The sequence below is a fragment of the Meriones unguiculatus genome, chromosome 8, assembly GCF_030254825.1.
Source record: "Meriones unguiculatus strain TT.TT164.6M chromosome 8, Bangor_MerUng_6.1, whole genome shotgun sequence".
In the NCBI taxonomy this organism is placed as follows: Eukaryota; Metazoa; Chordata; class Mammalia; order Rodentia; family Muridae; genus Meriones; species Meriones unguiculatus.
In genome coordinates, this window is record NC_083356.1 from 69,275,751 (window position 1) to 69,296,386 (window position 20,636).

The 20,636-nt window shown below is 46.9% G+C and overlaps 1 protein-coding gene and 1 pseudogene across 1 annotated transcript; one reads left to right on the plus strand and one right to left on the minus strand.

The window, feature by feature from the left end:
- Positions 1–3,428: 3,428 nt before the first annotated feature.
- LOC110550829 (chromobox protein homolog 3-like) lies at positions 3,429–3,932 on the minus strand (annotated as a pseudogene).
- A 12,207-nt stretch (positions 3,933–16,139) lies between these two features.
- Positions 16,140–20,177, plus strand: LOC110550840 (von Ebner gland protein 1-like). Its single transcript, XM_060390579.1, has 6 exons — positions 16,140–16,226; positions 16,653–16,789; positions 18,227–18,297; positions 19,191–19,301; positions 19,839–19,940; positions 20,152–20,177. The coding sequence occupies exons 1-6, from the start codon at positions 16,140–16,142 to the stop codon at positions 20,175–20,177; spliced, it is 534 nt and encodes a 177-aa protein (XP_060246562.1).
- The last annotated feature ends 459 nt before the right edge of the window (positions 20,178–20,636 follow it).

A 20,636-nucleotide genomic window follows, 5' to 3' on the forward strand; every position in this document is an offset into this window, starting at 1 on the left:
GGAGGGGGACACCAAAACACCCATAAAACCTTCTACGCCAAATTTGTCTTGCCTACAAGAAGTATAGGGATAAAGATGGAGCAAAGATTGAGGGAACGGCCAACTAATGACTGCCCAACTTGAGACCCACCCAATGGGAGAGAGCCAGCCCTGACACTATTGAAATGATACTCTGCTGATTGTAGACAGGAGCCTTTAAAGCATAACTGTCTTCTGAGAAGCTTCCTTCATACAGCAGCTGATGGAAATAGATGCAGAGACCCACAGCCAAACTCTAGAAGAGTGAATAGGTGTTGGGGGGTGTGGATTGAGGGAGCTGGAGGGGTCAGGGAAACCACAAGAAGACCTACAGGGTAAACTAGCCTGGGCCCATGAGGGCTCACAGAGACTGAACCACCAACCAAAGAGCATGCATGGGCTGGACCAGACCCCCTACACATATGTAGCAGATGTGCAGCTTGGTCTCCTTGTGGGTCCCTTACAATGGGAGTAGCAGCTGCTGCCTGCCTTTAGATCCTTTTCCCCTAGCAGGGCTGCTTTGTCTCAGGTTGAGTTTTGTCAGAATATTTTATTACAGCAACAGAAATGAAATCAGACCAGTGAGAAATTGTTTGATCTCCTTGTTTCTGAGTGTTTAGATTGAGCATCATGGCAGTTGGAGCTTGTGGTAGGAGGGGCTTTCTACATCCTGAAGGCAGGAATCACACATTGTGAAGAGGAACAAAATCCTCAGAGACACATTCTAGTAACCTACTTCTTTTAACTTCTACTAAAACTTCCAGAACCTTCTCACATAGTGTCAGTACCAAGGGATCAAGAGCATACCACATGATGCTGTGGGAGATACTGCATATTCAAACCCCTGAATCCCGAAGATCCAGGAGTATCTCATAATAAAGAATGCATCCAGGAGTCTTTATAGTTGTGACTGTTGGAGGATTCTCAAAATCTGTAGTGCAAAAGTCATTGTGAGACTCAAGGAAAATCCTTAGCATTGTGTATCTATAAAAGCAAAATAGAAAATGACATGCTGCCAAGATAAAGCAGTATATACATTTTGGAGACATCCTCATTCCCAAAGGGTCATAAGAAAGAAGCATGGTATCAAAGCAAATTGAAACCCAGATGGAAAATTATTAAATCTTACATCTACATCCAGCTCTTGGGTCACACAGCCCCAGGGTAAGCAATGTATCATCAGCTTTGTCCTCATAGCTATGCTCTCAGAAGCTGCATGCAGGAATCCTGAGCCTGTTGTTCATTTTCTGGCTTCCTTGGACTTTCTTTGAAATCTGGGCACAAACCTCCATTTCTAGGTAACTTGGATTCTGCTTGCCTTGGAAAACCCTCATTGCACGGTAGTTCCTGATCCATCCACAAAGGACTATGTATGGGCCTCCTTGGTAGTAGTGGCCTCTGAGTACCTGGGTTACTGAGGGAAATGGGCCTGGGGAAACCATTTCTGAGGCAGGTCTATCCAAGTGAAGGAAATTCTTTCAAGTGAATTTACTCTTTTATGCCCTTGAGCTTGAAGTAAATGAGGCCTCAACAGTTCTTGCAACACCAAAGGGTATTTCCTATTGTCTCAGTTAAAACCAGTTGGCTTCTTTTCAATAGCTATGATTTTTCGGAAACTAAGACTTTCTTTATTTGAAAGAAATATAAAAGTATTTGTTGACCACTATTAGCCATTATTTTCAATAAAGTAAATATACAGTTGGATAAAATTCTAATACTACAAAGTTACTTTTCTGGCTCATTAAGCCAAACACTGAAATGAGTCCGGGTGAAGAAAAAGCATAGATGTCATTAACTGATATTGGCAAATTTTGTTCACTATGTCAGCAGGTCTTAAATTGCCAACATCTCTAACCGTGATTCCATTTCCACAGCAAAGAGATTCCAAGAATCATAACCTTTCAGTACAGATTTTAACTTTCTACAAAGGAGTGGCTCACCAGAGAAACCTTTACATGCCCTGACTGATCTAGAACTCACTCTGTAGACCAAGCTGGCCTCAAAATCAGAGGTCTGTCTGCCTCCAGGGGGCGAAGATTAACAGCGTGTGCCACCACACACAGCTTAAGTCTTGTCATTAAATCATGCTACTAATTTGTCTAATTCCATGTTCTGAAGGGGGAGTTGGTATGTACAAAATTTTGCAAATTAACTACTGTATTTATGTTATAGTACATAAATTCTGATGTGATTGCTTTAAAACTATCCAATAAAAACTGTCCAGTCGATTACAGAATCTGCTTAATTTGAAAGGTTATGGTTTCAGGAAAATGTTCATAATGATGGAATATTATCAATTTGTGTTTTCATCTTTAGTTCTTTTGAGTATTAAAAAACAAGACAAAAAAAAAAAACCAGTTACATAAGTGTTTCATGAGTGCACACTCATACAAACAAAAAACCCCAGAAAAGTCCTTCTGTGTTCTAGTTTAAAAGTTCTGACCAGGTAATGACTGTAAAATCTCCCCAGCATTTAAGAAAATGCTGTTCTTCAACACTGAAGAAATACAACATGGTACCAGATAGTCTATTGTTAAAGGAAGCAACTACAGAAAGCTCTTATTTGCTCAATGAAATCAGTGCCTTTTTTTTTTTAAGATTGATTGATTGATTGATTATGTATGCAATGGTCTGTCTGCATATACACGTTCTCACCAGAAGAGGGCACCAGATCTCTTTACAGGTGGTTGTGAGCCACCATGTGGTTGCTGGGAATTGAACTCAGGACCTCTGGAAGAGCAGCCAGTGCTCTTAAGCCTCTGAGCCATCTCTCCAGCCCCGGAATCAGTGCTTTTTGATGCAGAACAAAACCCAAAAATATCCTAACTACTGTCAATAGTTTCAAAACCAGCATATCAAATTCAATTTTTTAATTTTTTATTGTTTATTATTATTAGTTACATTTTATTAACTCTGTATCCCCGCTGTATCCCACTCCCTTATTCCCTCCCAATCATACCCTCCCTCCCTCAGCTTCTCCCTGCCCCTTTCCAAGTCCACGGATTGGGGAGGACCTCCTCCCCTTTCGTCTGGCCCTGTTTTATCAGGTATCTTCAGGGCTGGCTGCAAAGTCCTCCTCTGTGGCCTAGCAGGACTGCTCCTCCCTTGGGGGGTGGGGAGGTCAAAGAGCCTACCATTGAGTTCCTGTCAGAGATAGTCCCTGTTCCTCTTACTGTGGGAAACCAATTGGCTATTGAGCTACCATGAACTTCGTCTGAGTAAAGGTTCTAGGTTATATCCATACATGGTCCTTGGTTGGAGAAACAGTTTCAGAAAAAACTCAATTTTTATTAGAATGCTGTTTTTTTTTACACTAGTAATTCAAAACCCAAGATCCAGATTATATATGCAAATATAGAAAATGCAATATGATATTACATATCATATATAATACATATAAATGCAAACAATTATTGAGCTCCATCTTCGGGACAAGAATGCCAAGTTAGCCTCTCCTCATAAAAGACGATGACACTCTGGGGACTCTACATATTCACCTCCTTTGCCAGCACCAAGTCAGCATCTTTCGAGTCCTTCCATGTTATGAGAAACATTACTTCTCCACTGCTGTCTGTGGCACTGATTATTCGTTCAGGATCAAGACCTCTGTCAAAGGTCCTTGGAGAGTAGCATCTTTTCTTATTTGATTTGCTATCATCAGATTCACTGTCAGAGAAAGATTTCCTTTTTGTACCATCTTTTTCTTTACCAGCTTTTTGATGATTAAGAAATGCTTCAATTAATTCTGGACAATCTAAATTTTCTTCTGGTTCCCACGTATTAGCAACATTTCTTCAGGAAATTCTCCACCTTCCCATTCACTGCACGACTGTCCTGCACTTTTTCTTCAGAGGCTCTGCCTCTTCAACCTTTTTACTCTTTCCATTATTTATCTTTCCCATTTTTTTAATTGAAGATTTGAAGAGTTTACCATGCAGATGCCCAGGGCTGTGGATCCTGCGGAGTCTCCCAGCTGCGTGCTTCAGCTCAGCCACGTCCGAGGAGACAGTGAAACTATGACTTTCTAAGCTGCAACTTTCATGAACTTCTATAACTAAACTGCATTTTCCCAAGTCTTTCTTCTCTGCTTTTTGCTCTTGAGTCTCTCTGTGAACTTAACTAAAAGCAGCCAGCAATAACCATGCCATAGCCTCAATGCTGGGCTGCCTTGAAATTTTCTTTACTAGATTTAGTCTGTCACAGTTACTTCAGCCTTTCCCAAAGGCCAGGGCCACGAGTAAAGCACAAACAAGTTCTCTCTCACAGTGTAACACACACTACCTCAAACCTACTAAAACCATGAATACAGCCTTTGCTGTTGGTCTTACTATATACATTCTCACAAGAACACTCATTATGCTTTGTTCATAGAATTTGTTCTAAGGCTACTCTAGCCATCATCTTCAAACTTGTTCATACTTCTTCCACAAACTAGGTCCAAAGATTTCGGAACCATATCGTCAGGTAGTCATAGCAATAATCCTACTTCTCTGCTATTACTTAAAAAGATCTTAGTTTAAATTTTCTATATATGTGTGAACACATTTACCCCATGGAAAACTACCCAACTCAGTTTGTCAGCCTTGGCAGCAGAGACCCTCATCTGCTGATCCATCCCACTAGCCCCTGGTCTACACAACCAAAAGAGAGTTAAGGTACATCCAGCTCTGAGTTTCAGAATTTTCAGTCCATCATGGCAGCAGGCAGGGCAAAGCAATCTAGTTGCCCTGTGAAGGAAGTATGCTGAGTTTCTTAAAAACTGTTTTATCTCCCCTTGGAATCTCAGGTTGAGAGATAAAATCATCTTTCACGGTGTTCTCCTAACCTTAGTTAATCCTCTTTGGAACCCCTTATGGATATACCCATATTCATGTTTTAATGTCTTAGGCACTTTTCCATTTAATCCAGTCTGCAGTCAGGGTTCACAATCATTCTCAGCCTACCTGATAGGTTGTGAGAATATCTTCAGAAGTGACTTGTAGGGGCCTTGCCCAATGCCAAGTGACTATATGGAGTTATATTCCAGCCCATCACAGGGGATCTCTATGGCTCATGGAACAGAAGCCCCCCGCCCCCCCAAATATCTGTTGAACACTAAGAACAATGATAAAAAGTTTTGGCTTCTTGTGGCTCACAGAAAAGCTGTGCTTATGGTCCAAACTTGTAGACTTCCTGAGTAATCTTGGTACTCTGTAGGCCAAGCCAGGATTAAAATCCAGAGCCAGCTCTCAAGCCTCAATTCCTCCCAGAATGGTTAAGTCAAAGCCAGCCCAGCATGACATGGATATGAGGCTGTCTCTCAAGTGATGCAGAAAATGAATAATTGTCTGATCCCACTTCCCCATAGAGGAGCCAAGTCATCTGAAGCCAGCATGACATGGATATGAGGCTGGCTCTCAAGTGATGCAGAAAATGAATAATTGTCTGATCCCACTTTTTCATGGAAGAGCCAAGAAGTCTGAAGCCAGCATGGCACAGATATGAGGTTGGCTCTTCATAACTGCGTAATGGAGACTCACTTCCCTGTAGAAGGGCCAAGTCAGCTGAAGCCAGCACGTCACAGATCTGAGTCTGGCTCTCATGGAAAATGTCACACAATTGTTTTGGGCAAGAACTTTTATGGTGTAAAGAGAATGTCTTTTGCTAATGGTTCAAAGGTCTGTTGCTACACCTTTAAAGACACATCCTGTTGCCTGTTGAAGATCCTTCTTCCTCAGAGCTGGAGTTGAAAGGGTTAGGCTAACTTTGTAACCTATATGTCTTCTAAAGCCTATAGTTTTGAGTTTTAGGTCCAGGTTAAGCTAAAGCCTCTTAGTACCTTTCCAGAGAGTGAAGAAATGTGACCCTATCCGTGAGGACAGATATAAAAAAAGGGGCAAGCAAGCAATGACCATCACTCAGCAAAAGAAGGACCAGACCCTTGTCCTTGAGATAGCGTTTCTTAGCAATGAACCTAGACTTCTTCTGATTAGCTTTTGACCTCCAGCCAAGAGCCCGCAGCCCTAATTTTCAAGGATGAGCTAACCACCCCCACCTTCAATTGCAGCTGCATCCACACTTGGCAGGACTGGCCAAGCTTGAACACCTAAGACTAACCAATTATCTTACTTTATAGCTTCCTCATCCAATCCTAAATTGCCAAAACTAGAACTTCAAATCTCCCGCAATTTCTCTTTTAAAAACCTAAAGGCCTTTGTCTCCCGGTGCCACTCTTTGCTGACCAGCGGGGGTGACCCCATTGTACAATGGTAAATAAACCTCTTGCTTTTGCAACGAGTCTTGGTCTGGGGGAGTTTCTGGGAAGGGCACGATTGAACTCCTGAGCTGTGAGACCCCAGGTCTTACAGAGTCAACTGTGGTCCTGCCTGTGGTGGCACAGGTGGCCGTTCTGAACTCATGCATCTCCATCTCCCTGACATCCACATCAACCTAATTGTTCCTGTCATGGTACATCTTTCCTCTGACACACAGCCTCCATATAGGGCACTGCTTGCCTCACAAGCTTAGCCCATAGCCTGAACCTCAGCTCTCTGGGCTGGAATTTAGGTATTGGGTCAGCTTTCGTGATCTCACGCAAGACCTGCCTGTTTCTTATCTCTAGTTAAGGGTTCCCTGGGTGGGCTTCTCTTGTGGAGTTCTTAGACATCCTCTAAAGTTATCTATACTGCAAATATATGGTATTGTACATAATATAAACAGCACTTCTGTGTTTTATTGTACAAATCACTAGGAAGTCTAAAATTTCCACAGCAAGAGCTGAAGGTCTTCTATGTATCCCTCACTATGTGACAGGCAGCCTTCCCATAAGCATTTTGGCTTAAGGTGAATCACTTGGTGGATGGTCACAACTCAGGGTTCACAAAATCAGAAGAAAGGAGAGAGATGGTTTTAAAAGGTGGGACTAAAGAAGGGAGGTAGAAAGACCTGGAGAGGACAGGAGCACCACAAGGAGAGCAACAGAACCAAAAAATCTGGGCACAAGGCTCTTTTCTGAGACTGATACTCCAACAAAAGACCATTTATGGAGAAAACCTAGAACCCCTGCTCAGATGTAGCCCATGGCAGTTCAGTGTTCATGTGGGTTCTCTAGTAAGGGGAACAGAGACTGTCTCTGACATGAACTGATTGGCCTGCTCTTTGATCACCTCCCTTTGAGAGGGGAGCAGTCTTACCAGGCCACAGAGGAAAACAATGCAGCCACTTCTGATGAGACCTGATAGACTAGGATCAGAAGGAAGGAGAGGAAGACCTCCCCTACCAGTGGACTTGGGGAGGGTCATGATTGGAGAAAAGGAGGGAGAGTGGGGTTGGGAGGGGAGGAGGGAGGGAGCTACAGGGGGGATACAAAGTGAATAAATTGCAATTATTAAAATAAAAATACAAAAAAGGTGGGGCAATTTAGACCCCTGAGAATGGGGTGGGGTGGGCTGAGTCTGTGGGAGAGTGGGGACCTCAGCCATGCTCAATATTTGGATTCCTCTTCAGAATCAGGACGTGGACCCTGATGTGGAAAGCTTAGGGAAGGAGATCTACATGGTCTTGGAAGGGTCAGGGGGAGTAGGCTTTTCTGTGTTCTGATCAATGGTGAATCTCAAATCTTGTTAGCTCCTTGGGTGGTTCATCACCTCACTGTTTTTAACCTTGCCTTTCTTTTTTGTTTTTAAAAAAGATATCAAGGATGAGAGAGCCCTGATTAGACAATGAGTCACTTAAATACTATCCCTTGGTCCCTCCTCTTTACAGGCCTCTCTAGACCAACCACAGCACTGACACGTTCATGAGGCCTGCCCCACAGAGGGCTTCCTGGCACTTGCCTGGGGACTGGCTCGGGTGGGAAGATGCACAAGGTGGGTGGGCTTCCTCCATATTGCTCACGGTCTAAAGGGCCCTCCTGAGCCATTTCCAGCCCCCACAGAACAGTTGCCTGTGTGTAAAGGTGGAGGTGAGATGGAAAGAGATCATCTGGATCAGGCTTGACTGAGCCTCAGTTTCCCAAAAGATATCCTTGAGAGACTCAGTGCTGCTTTCTTAGTGGCCCCTCACCTCCCTCACTTTGCTTCTTTCTCTTCTTAGCTCCTGAGGATTTTAGTGTCTCCCTGGTTATAATACTTTGGGGTAGGGTGGATATTATGATTGAACTCCAGGAAACCAAGGAATGAAAGAACTGTGTGTGTTCCAAGTGAGATCCCTCCCTTTCCACTGGTTTGTGGAACTTGAATGGTCAACAGGTCCCATGGATCCCGCTGGGGATTCTGGCTAAGGTGTCCAGCCTCTGGAACAGGGTGTTGAGTGGCTGTGATGTCCCAGCATGAGGTACCTAGGGTGACGCTGACACAACTTTCCCCAGACCATATCAATGGACATTGGCTCCTTCTGGGTATGTTCCCACTTGTGTGACATTTATTGTCACATGGCACAAGCCATTTTATAAAGTGTCCTGTGTTCAGAATAGCCATAGTCTGGGAGGAACTGGAGGAGAAAGATCCAGAAAGCAAACACGGCTTTTCCTGGACATGGTTACCCTTGTTCTGGCTTTTGGACTCCACCCTCAGCTTTGGAGCCAAGCAAAGATCCCATCCCCTCAGCTATCTGCAACTCAATCCAGTGAAGTCCAGAGAGCATTTGCCGAGCCTCAGCCTGGAAAGATGAGGGGTCTAAGTGCTGGTCCTGACCTGCCCACATGGCAGTGCCTCTTAGACAGGGAGAAAGACCTGTGATGGGGATAAGGGTGGTATGAGGGATTGGGTAGGACTGGTCCTGGCTCTAAGTTCCCTGAAGAGTGGGCAGTCAGGCCCTTCCTGACTCAGGGAAATGATTGTGCTAGACAATGTGTTGGGGAGGCAGAGGGCTACAGAAAGTAATGCACACAGAGTTGACATGCCTGTCAGACACATCCTCAGGACCCTGCGCTCCTCTGGGTAGGGAACAGCAGACCTAGCAGAGACACTGGCACAGTGGAATGACAGCTGCTTGTGTTCAGCTTGTCTTTAGCCCTGCGTGATCACATGTTAACTGCAGAATTAAGGGCTGCCTTCAGCTAGGTCCCTGAAGTCCATCTGAGACTTCTTGAGGGGAATTGTGTCTGATAAGGAAGACAAGGTCTTTATGCTGGGATTGGCATGACTTGTGTTCAGCAATTTAAGATTTCGTTTAAAACCTGTCCTGTCAGCTACTGTATATGTCTGTGCGATGGCGGAGAGGATGACTCTGTCTAGAGCCCCCTCCCAATGAGTCTCTGATCCTCTGCTGCCCTCTGTTACTTTGAGACATTAGTTTTTCGAAAGCCATTAAATGTAACATGTGCAGGGACTGAAGAGAGGGTCTGAAGAGATGGCTCAGCAGTTAAGAGCACTTGCTGATTTTTTCAGAGGACCCAGGTTTGAGTTCCAGCATCCACATGGCAGCTCACAAACTACCTGTAACACCAGTTCCAGGGTATCCAGTGCTTTTTTAGCCCTCTTCAGGCACCAGGCATGCACGTGGCTGCACACATACACATGCAGGCAGACACTCATACACATAAAATAAAAATTAATGAATCTGTAAAAGAAAACTTAGAACTCCAACAAACATGATAACTTTGGGGAAATATGGATAAACTTTGTTTCTACTTATTTACCTAAACTTACTTACTTGCCTGAAGCCTCTTTATTGAAATCCCTTCTGCCCTGTGACCACCATTCTTTGATTCCTGCTTCCTACAGAGCTGACATCACTCTGTTTCCTGTCAGTAGAACAGAATTGCTTCAGCCTTTGTCTTGCTGTGGGGTTCAAATTCCTTTCACAATACTGATCAAGGATGGTGGCAGCATGCAGCTTCCAGCACACATGTCCTTGTAAGTTCTGCCACTAAATAAGAATGTAAACATTCTATTTCATGACAACAACCTGACGCTGTGCAGTGACGTCCTGCTGTGATCAAAGTCCGGCATACCTGAGACAGGGTTCTAGGTGTTCTGGCACAGTGCATGTGGGGAATGCTCCTGAAAGCTGAGGTCACATAGTAAAGACGGGTGTGATCTGGTGCGACTGTTGGTTTCACCTCCGCTGTTACCTACAAACCAATACTGCAGAGACAGATGGCTGGGGCAAATTCTATAAAATCATGTGAGAAATGAACTCCTGGCCTGTGCATAAAAGGGCCCTGTGGGAACAGTCAGGAGTCTGTAGGAGACAGCAGAGCCTGAGGTCCTAGGTCTGTATCCTCACCACAGCAAGCTCAGAGATGAGGGCTTTTGTTAACATTCATCACACTGTGTCTGCCTCAGGGCTCTGAGGTCATGCCAGTCTTTTGTGTCAATCTGTGCTGACCTCGGACATCTCTTCACAAGGCACTGCACTCCGGTGTCCTTTTCACAGACTTTGTCTTCTCACACCCCCTTTCTCTGGCTTTTTCCCAATCATGTGTAGAAAACTCTTGATGCACTCTGCCACCTATCACAAACACTTGCTCTAGTCCCTGCGTGGGAGGCTACAGCTGTGTCTTCCCTTATCTCGGGCCAGAACCAGCTCTTCCCCTCTCCATTGTGTGGTGACCAGTCAGTTCATCTGAGGGATGTATCAGGAAGGGCTGTCCATGCCCCTTCTGCAGTCATGGAGACATTTTTACAGGCCCCTGCTGTGCTGGCTAGTTTTATGTCAGCTTGACACAAGCTGGAGTCACTGGGGAGAAGGCAGCCTTGTTGAGAAAATGCCTCCGTAAGGTCAGCTGTAGGCAAGGTTGTAGGGCATTTTCCATGGGGGAGTGCATAGCCCATTGTGGATGGGGCAATTCCTGGGCTGGTGGGCTTGGATTCTATAAGATAACAGGCTGAAGCCCAGTTTGGAGGTACATGCCTTTAGTCCCAGCACTTGGGAGGCAGATGCAGTCTGATCTCTGAGTTCAGGACCACTCTGATCTCCAGAACAAGTTCCAGGACACTCAGGACTACACAGAGAAACCCTGTCTCAAAAACAAACAAACACACACACACACAAAAACCCAAAAGACCTCAAACAAGGCTGAATTCTTACCTGAGAGGGGAGGTAATATGATCAAGAAGGTGGTTTTCCCCAGACTTAGCTGTTGCATTCCAGATGTGCTGACCCTGTTATTTCCCCAAATGTGGGAAACTCAACTGCCTAATTTGTGGGAGTGGGTGAGAGCATAGTAAAAATGCCTTTTAAACATGTAAAAATAGTTTAGTCAGGAACCACAAGGCAGCACCTGATAACCAGAGCTCAGTGACATCGCTCACTCAAGATAACCAGACACAGTCCTACAACCCTATGATGCCCGCTGGAGAGTATGTAAGCTGAGACCACGAGCAATGGTCTGCTCTGCATAGCTGTAGAGACACCACCTTGATCTATCCTGTGGCTGGAGAGTCTCCCCCAGGATCCTGACCCTTGAATCGGAGACTTCCGTTAGAAACTGAGCCTGACCTTCAGCAAAGATACATGTTGCACAGGTGAGCAGCCTTGGGGGGAGATGGGCTTAGGAGCATCGTTAGGAATTTAGGACCCTTGGGACCCTCAGTATAATAAAATAGAAATTTTGTTATACTAAGCTTATCTACCTTCTTGCTCTTGACAGTATGGGACTGCATTTGTGTTCTCCCCTAGGGAAAAAAGGAAAAAAAAATAGGCTGAGTAAACTATGTGGAATAAGCCAGCAAGCATCACTCTTCCATGGCCTCTGCATCAGCTCCTGCCTCCACGTTCCTGCCCTGTTTGAATTCCTGTTTGGCTTCCTTTGGTGATGAACAGTGCTGTGGAAGTGTGAGCCAAACAAACCCTTTCCTCCCCAAGTTGCTTTTGGTCATGGTGTTTCATCACAGCAATAATAACCCTAAGACAGAAATTGGTACCAACATTGTGCAGTATTGCTGTCACAGACCTGAGGATTTAGAAAGACTCTGGACCTGTGGGCTAGAACAGCCACTGAGTGCCCAATGCTCAGTGAGCTTTTCCGTAAAAGCTTGGAAGAGAAGAATGTTGAGAGCAATGCAGATGATGGAGGTCTGGCTTGTGAAGTTTCAGAGAGAAGCAAAGACTCACCAGGCCATTTGTGTGAAGAATCTGTGGTGTCTATTCGGGTGTAGCTGAGCAATTAGCAGTGACTAATAAGAGAGCCGCATCCCTGAGGTCAAGTGTGGGAAGCACTTCCTCAGGGTCAGCACCACAGAAGGTGTGCTCCAGAGGCAGCCCAGGCTGTATCTCACGCTGGCAGCCAAACTTGGTAACAGAAGAGCCACACAAACTGGTTGCAAGGCGTGAAGGGGTCATAGAAGGAAGCTGAGGCTTGGCACTATGTGGTAGGGCTGGAGTCCCTGAAGAAAGCCCAGGAGAGGTTATTGGCAAAAGTGCAGTCCAGTTGCAGCAGAAGACCCCAGCATTTTGGAGATACCAGCACCATGGGATGACCACTAAGAACAGCATAAGAGTGGAGCCAGAGGGAGCCTAGAAGACACACTGTGCTGTGTGTGCAGATGGCAAAGTTGGAGAAGTGACCCAAGCACTTTGGAGAAGCCAAGAAGATCATAAGTGGACTCCAGACACTGAGCAACGAGTCTGTTACAGAAGTGGAGTTTGGTTTTTTATTTTGTTCAGATTGTAGCTGTGCTCTAGTTCTTCCCTCTTAAAGGAGGGAGCACACAGTTGTTGACTCTGGATTTTAACATGTTTGCATTTGAAAAGACTGGCACTGTCTAAGTTTGTAAAATGTTTTATATTCCAACGTTTATATTAATGTGTGATCATCAGGTGAACAAGAAAGGAAAGGCTGTGGCTTAACAGTGATATGTTTGAGGGACAAGTTGACAAGGGCTAAGTTGTGCTGGCTAGTTTTATGTCAACTTGTCACAAGCTAGAGTCACTGGAGAGAAGGAAGTCTCAACTGAGAAAATGCCTCCAAAATATCAGGCAGTAGACAAGCCTGTAGGGCATGGTCTTGATTCAGGATTGATGGGGAAGCACCCAGCTCATTGTGAGTGAGGCCAGACCTGAGTCTGATGTCAGACTAGATGTCCTGCATTCTGTAAAAATGCAGCCTGAGTGAGCTATGTCAGCAGCACTTCTCCACGTCCTCTGCATCAGTTCCTACCTCCAGGTTCCTGCCTTGGTTGAACTCCTGCTCTGACTTCCGTCAATGATGGGAACAACGATACAGAAGTGTGAGCCAAATAAACCCTTTCCTCTGCAAGATGCTTTTGGCTATGGAATTTCATAGAAATAGTAATGAACAATACTATTGTTCATTATGAACAGTAGTGACCCTAACTAGGATACCTGTCCTTCTGGCCTAGAGGCTTATGTGCAATGGCCTCAGGCCCTTGGTCAGCCTGTGCCCTTTTGTAACACTAAATTTTTTATTTATGTGTTTGCATGATGCTGCACCATAAATGTCAGAGCCTGAGAAGGCCAGACAACAGTGTCAGAAATCCTGGAACTGGAGTTACACGTGTTGTGAGTCACCACATGGGTACTAGGAACTAAACCCAGAGACTCTGCAAGAGCAGCAAAGACCCTTAATTGCTGAGCTATCTCTCCAGCCCGACAGTGATTCTGTCCTTGACGTGCATACCTCCGCACACAGGCCTGCTTTCTTTCTGTCTATGCCTGACAAATCCTTGCTCGGCAAGGAGGCAAGGGCTAGTGCTCACTTTGCTGAAGAAGGGAGCATCTTCAAGCATGTTTGAGGGTCAGCTGTTGGATGAGGCTTCTCAGAGGACAGCTATGCTAGTCTCCTGTCTGCAGTCACAGCAGAGTATAATAGTGTCAGGGGTTGGCTTTCTCCCATGGGGTTCGTCTCAAGTTGAGCCAGTCACTGATTGGCATTTCACTCAATCTCTGCTCCATCTTTATCCCTACACTTTTGTCTTTAGGCGAGAGAAAATTGAGTGAAAGGTTTTATGGGTGGGTTGGTGTCCTCCTCCCTCCACTGGAAGTCCCACCTGGCTATTAAGAGGTGGCAATATCAGGCTCTATATCCATCACTGCTAGAAGTCTCAGCTAAGGTCAACCCCATAAACTTCAGGGGGCTTCCCCTGTTCCAGAGATGCCCCCACACACTGATTTCCATTCTCTTTCCCAATCCTACTCTATCCCTCCTCCCAGAATTTGATCCCCACCACCTTTCCTTGCCCCACCCCCTCTGCTGCCCAGTTCCTTTCCTCCATCTACTTAAGATGTCTATTTTATTTCCTGTTCTGAGTGAGATTCAAACACCCTCCCTTGGGCCCTCTTTGTTATTAGCTTTTTAGGTCTGTAAATTGTAGATGGTTATTCTGTACTCTATGGCTAATTTAAAAGTGAGTACATACCAAGTGTCTTTCTGGGTCTGGGTTACCTCACTAAAGATGATCTTTTCTGCTTCCATGCATTCGCCTGCAAATTGTGTGAAGTTCCAGTTTTTAATAGCTGAGTAGTACATCACTGTATAAATGTACCACATTTTCTTGACCCATTCTTCATTTGAGGGACATCTAGATTATTTCCAGTTTCTGACTATTATGAATACAGCTCTGTGAACATAGTTGAACAAGTGTCTTCATGGCATGGTGGAGATTCTTTCGGGTATATGCCCAGGAGTAGTATAGCTGGGTAATGAGGTAAGACTATTCCCATTTTTCTGAGAAAGCACCCCGTTGATTTCCAAAGTGGTTCACAACTTTGCACTTCCACCAGCAATGTGGGAGTGTTCTCCTTTTTCTACGTCCTCACCAGCATGAGTCTCAGCCTCCTTCTTATATCAAGAAATGTACTCACACATTGATGAAACAGATCCCGGGCCTGCTGACTTCAGATGTCTTTGTCAGAAACCATGAAAGACAGTAGAAAGTATCGGTTCCCCTGGAACTGGTGTTGGTTACAGGTGGTCATGAGCCACCATATGGGTGCTAAGACAAGAACCCATGTCCTTTGCAAGAACAGTGGCTTCTGAGCCATCTGTACAGCCTCAGCCTGTGGTTCAGACCCATTGCTGATTGTGTGCACATTCATGCCTGTACAAATGAGTGCACTCGGACTTTCTTGCTTTTTTTCTATGTCTGACAATTCCTTACACTACATGTGGGCAGGGGCTAGTGCTCACCTTGCTGAGGAGGGGACACATCTTTCTTAATTTTTAAATTTTTGTTCTTAAACCTTATTTCTTCAATGTACAACCCAAGTGCAGGTCCCTCCCTCCTCTCTCCTTATCCTACCCTCCCACCCTCTTCCCCTTTTCTCCCTTTCCCCCCTCTTATTCTTCTCAGGAAAGGAGAGGCCTCCCTACCACCCTGTATCAACCCTCTCCAGAACATCAAGTCACATTACGTCTGAGCACAACCTTGTCCACTGAGGTCAGGCAAGGCACCCAGCTAGCAGGAAGTGATCCAAAAGCAAGCAGCAGAGTCCACATCAGAGACAGACACTGCTCCACTTGCTGTGGGTTCATATGAAGACCAAGCTGACCATCGGTTACCTATGTGGAGGGGCCTAGGTCCAGACCATGCATGTTCCTTAGTTGGTGCGTCAGTCTCTGTAAGCCCCCGTGCGTGTGGGCTAGTTGTCTGTTTGTGGGGTAGGAGACACACCTTTGAGCACACATTCTGACATCACACATCAGGCTCCCATATGCAGAGATTCCTGTTTGTCAAGAGAACCTTTATTTCAGTGGCCCGATCTGGGATTGAGGAAGGTCCCTGAGAATGGAGCAGAATACTTTCTGGCTTCCGTAGCCTCCTCTGTGTCAATGAGCATGTCAGCCAGCTGGATGACCACACAGTGTGTGCAGGAGGACTTCACTCCTGCTGTACTCACCCTCAGGGGCTCGTGACATGGGAGGCTGCACCTCTAACACAGACTCACTTTCTTGCCAGAGGAAATCTGCAAGTCGGTTCCTCGGGGCAGCAGCCCTGTCCCATCATCTTCTGGGCTGTGAGTGTTCTGTAGCAACTTCCAACAATGATGACATTTTATCTGCTCCACTGAAGATCTGGCCATGGTGAATGATCAGGAAGGGACTGGTCATGACTCCTTGCCAAGTTCCCTGGGGACCCTGGGCTGAGCAGTATAAAGGGCAGCTGATTGAGGCCCCAGCACAGCCTCCACAGCCTGCCAAGCGACCCGCTGGGCACCTGTGTGCACACACTCTGGAGATGAAGGCCCTGTTCCTGAGCTTTGGCCTCGGCCTCCTGGCTGCCCTGCAGGCCCAGACCTTCCCCACCGTGGACGAGAATCAGGATGTGAGGCCAAGATGGGAAGGGGCTGCAAGAGGGTTTATGGCAGGCAGGGGCCTGAGGTTGTTGGTTCCTCCATCTAAAGAGACCATTTTAGAGTCAGGCTTGAATCCCTACTCTGAAGGACTGTCAGATACAGCACAAGGAATCTGGTCAGATGGTTCTGGGTGCAGGGAGCTGGAGGAGTCAGGGTCCTGCCCTCTTCACTATTCTCTGGGAGTGCAGGGCTCTGTGATAGTGTCACAGTGGCAGAGGTTGCAGACCACACCGCTGTGGCCCTGGTAGTGCCAGTTTATTTACTGGGTTGGTAGAAGGGGTGCCTGGCAAACGCTTGATGTGTCTAGAAGGTGGGAGCCAAGGTGGAAGCAGGGGCTAGGGAGTCGGAGCAGTCCTAGGTTCTTCCTGAGCCCTCATGGTCAGGTCCTTCTCCAGGTGACAGGAGTGTGGTATTTGAAAGCTACAGCATCTGACAAGAAGATTCCTGACAAGAAGCTCGGCTCTGTGTCTGTGGCTTCCATGTCCATCAAGACCTTGGAAGGGGGCAACCTGCAAGTCAATTTCAGTGTCCTGTGAGTCTGTGCCAGCTGAGATGGTACCATTCTTCTTGGCCTTTGCTTCCCTCAGCAGGAGATCTGGGCGCTGAGCTGGGGGCCCCAGTCAGACCCAGGAACTCCCAGTATCAGGGGCTTTGAAGGCACCAGTAGCACTGAGGGTGCCTCAGCTCACAGAGGACCAGGGCATGGTATGTGGTCCAGAGAAAATAGCTCTGCTGCAAGGGGGCACCCAATTTCTATTCTGACAGGACATCCTTTGCCAGTGACCGAGGCCCATGGGGAAGGGCTTTACTCCCAGACCCAATGTGAGCAGAGTCTGGGCTTGCTCACCCCCTGACCCCTGGAGTAAATTTCTGCTTGGGAGAGAGGCAGAGAGGCAGAGAGGCAGAGACCAGGATTTCAGAAGGATCAAGCAAGAGTGTGCACAGGACCCAAAGAGAAAGCTTATCATGCTCTGCATAGATGCTGTGAAATCTCAGCCTAGTCCAACCTGTGTGCTCTGTCACCCATGTGATGCCCATCTGTGTGTTCTGTCACCTGTGTGACCTCTCACATGTATAACCTCTCACCTGTGTGCTCTATCACCTGTGTGACTCCCATCTGTGTGCTCTATCACCTGAGTGACCTCTTATTTGTGTAGACTGTCACCTGTGTGCTCTATCACCTGTGTGATTTTCATCTGTGTACTCCATCACCTGTGTGCTCTATCAGCTGCGTGATTTCCATTTGTGTACTCCATCACCTGTGTGACCTCTCACCTGTGTGCTCTGTCACCTCGGTGACCACTCACTGGTCTGACCTCACATCTGTGTAGACTCTCACCTGTGTGGTCTCACACCTGTGTGACCACCCATCTGTGTGGCCTCTAGCTTTGTATCTTTTCTCACATCTTGGCTCCTGCCATCTTAGTGGCCCCTGAACAACACGACACTGTCTGTGCTGTCTTCCTGCAATCTGGCATTTGTGCAGTTCCTGACATGGTGGGTGCCCTGGAGCTTGCCCTTTGTTCTTCCCCATCTCCTCCACACACGCCCATCCCACTCACTGAAGATTTCCCTCATTTGTCCAGATGACAGTGATGTGGTTCTAGTTCCTAAATATCTCCAGAGACAGAGAGTCAGCCATGGGAGCCACCTATCCACACAGGGGTTAGGGGGGTTTTGCTTCAGACAATGTCCACAGACCAAGTAGCCCAGGCTCCCCAAGAGAGAGAGCAAGAAGCTGTCGGGGGTCCACCCAGCAGGTGGCAGGACACACAGTGGAGCCACTGTGGCAGCCAGGGGATGGAACATGTGACTCAGGAGGCCTGCTGGTAACACAAACAGGACTCAGTGAAGCCTGCACTTCCTTGCCCATCTTGGAACACAGGCAGCTGTTGGCCACATTGTCCATGCTGCCAGCAAGGGAGGTGTGTACCTGGGCAGTGTGTCTCACAGACCTTCTCTCTTCCAGGATTGCAGGACAATGCCGGGAGGTGAGCACTGTCCTAGAGAAGACAGATCAGCCTGACAAATACACCATCCGTGAGTCTCTGAGCCTGTGAGGGCTGCACCAAAACTCCCTTGATATGTTTGAGGCCAGTGTGACCCCCCCAGAGTGCTCCGGGGCCTGAGCACTCATTCTTCCTTCAATTCCTGTTAATACCCATGGTCACTCCCAGGAGGCACTTTTCCTTACCGATGCTAACGGCTGACACTAAACACTACATTGAGTGTGGTAGATTTGTCTCTAGCGGAGAACTGACTGTTTTCTTAGTTGGGATTACTGTTGTGGTGAGGAAAGGGCTTATTTGTTTATACTTCCACATCACTCTTCAACATCAAAGGAAGTCAAGGCAGGAACTCAGACAGGTGAGGGGAAGAGAGGTGATGCAGAGGCCATGGAGGAGTGCTGCTTACTGGCTTGTTCCTTAGTGGCTAGCTCAGCCTGGGTTCTTGTAGAGGTTGATCTCACTCACGATGTACCGGGTAACCCTCCATCAATCACTGAGAAAATTTCCTACAAGCTTGGCTACAGCCTGATTTTATGGAAGCATTTTCTCAGTTGGGCTCTCCTCCTCTCTGATGACTCTAGTTTCTTGTAAAGTTGACATAAAACTAGCCAAACAAGACAACTAACCAGAATGCCCCATGGGCTCTGGTTGTACTCATGGTACAAGTTGGAAGGGGACTGTATTTGACCCCAGAGGCAGATCCTTCTGTATGACAAAAAGTCTGGGGACATGGCCATCTCTCATGTGCATGGCTCCCATGGAAATGGAGGGTTCCTGTAACCAAAGCTCTGGGATGGTGAAGAACCTGGGTCAGAAAGCCCTGAGCAACTGGGATGAAGTCAGAGTTGAGAGTACCAGGCCACCCTTGAATTCTTGTTGGAGGGTCAGGGCCTTATTGAGGACCGTGTCACTGTTCCTCTGCAGATGGGGGCAAACAAGTGCTCTACATCATACCATCTGCAGTGGAGGATCACTGCATCTTCTACCACGAGGGCAGAATACATGGGCATCGTTTCCGAATGGCCAAACTTGTGGGTGAGTCACACTGTTGTGAGATGTGCCAAAGACACATGGGGCGAAAGGTGCCTTGCCACCGTTGGGGTTCCAGCTGGAAGAAGGATGAGTGTAGACACAGGAGCCCACATATAAAGTCCAGCCCTGACCACAGCTGGTATCAGCCTCCTTCTTGCCTAGAGATGGAAATCCCAGAGCCTCTCCAGCTCTCCCTGAGCCTAAGTACTTGTCCACAAAGAGTAGGGAGACAAGCATGGAGCCCTCACACCCAAGGGTGATATATCTCTCCAGCGTGAGACTGGTCACACTGCTCTCAGCTGCCCTGAGAGAAACTAAGTGAGCTGAAGGCAAGGTCAGATGGGATGGGGGGTGTACTCAGTGTTCTGGTCCTCCTCTCTCACGGGACCCTCCATAGGCTTCTGAAATCAAGGCCCCACATGGGTGCACAATATCTCCCTCTTCACCCCAAAGTTGCTTTATCCTCTGTGCTGGGAAGGAAACTTTATCAGCTCTCCAGCTCTGTCCCTAACACCATTTTCCTTCTGGCCTCACCTATAGGCAGAGACCCTGACTTCAACCAGGAGGCCCTGGAAGATTTTCAGAACGTTGTAAGAGCCGAAGGTCTCAATGCAGAGAGCATCTTCATCCCCAAGCAGAGCGGTAGGAAGCAAGCTGGCATTTTCTCCCACCCTTATGCAGGGAGGGCCCGAGTCACTCAGGACAACAGGCTGCCTCTCATCCAGCGTTGTCCTTTAGGGGCGGGCAGATGTTGGCTGATGGAGGGGCTGTGGGTTTCTGGCTGAATTCCCTGGGTCTTCAGAATCATGTTTTTTATTTTCTTTTTTCTTTTTTTCTTTTTTTTCTTGGACAGAAAGCTGCCCTCTAGGAAGCAATTAAGGTAAGTGACCCTGTTTCTGGGCACACTTGAGGCTATCCTGGTCCTGGGGTCAACAGGGTTTCAGGAGACAACACCTTCTAACCCTGAGGAAAGAGACCCTTCCCTACCTGTGCAGACAGGTATCGCCTGTGCTACTGGAATGTACTCTACCTCTCAGCATTTTTCTCATGTTTCCTTCATGGGTGTTGTTTCCTGAACATGAGAAACCTGCTCTCACTGATACTCTACAGTTGGCTTGCAACTGGAGAGAACCCCTCTCTCTGTGCATCTCCTGCTTTACTCTGCAGAAGAGAAAGCCCTCCTGTGCCCCTCCCTTTTGGTCAGTCACCATGCTGACTCCATTTAAGGCATGGATTGCTTTAAGAATGTGGCAGCCATGTCTGGGGTCTAGCAGCACTCCTGGGTTCCTATTTCTTGTGCAATTTTTGGGAGATGTGTTCAGAGAATTGCCCAAGCCA

Bases quoted from the DNA above. Each gene is read 5' to 3' on its own strand.
- LOC110550840 (XM_060390579.1), top strand. From the start codon at position 16,140: ATGAAGGCCCTGTTCCTGAGCTTTGGCCTCGGCCTCCTGGCTGCCCTG. The intron at 16,227-16,652 runs GTGAGGCCAAGA...GTCCTTCTCCAG, and splicing joins CCGTGGACGAGAATCAGGAT to GTGACAGGAGTGTGGTATTT. The intron at 19,941-20,151 runs GTAGGAAGCAAG...TTTCTTGGACAG, and splicing joins CTTCATCCCCAAGCAGAGCG to AAAGCTGCCCTCTAGGAAGC.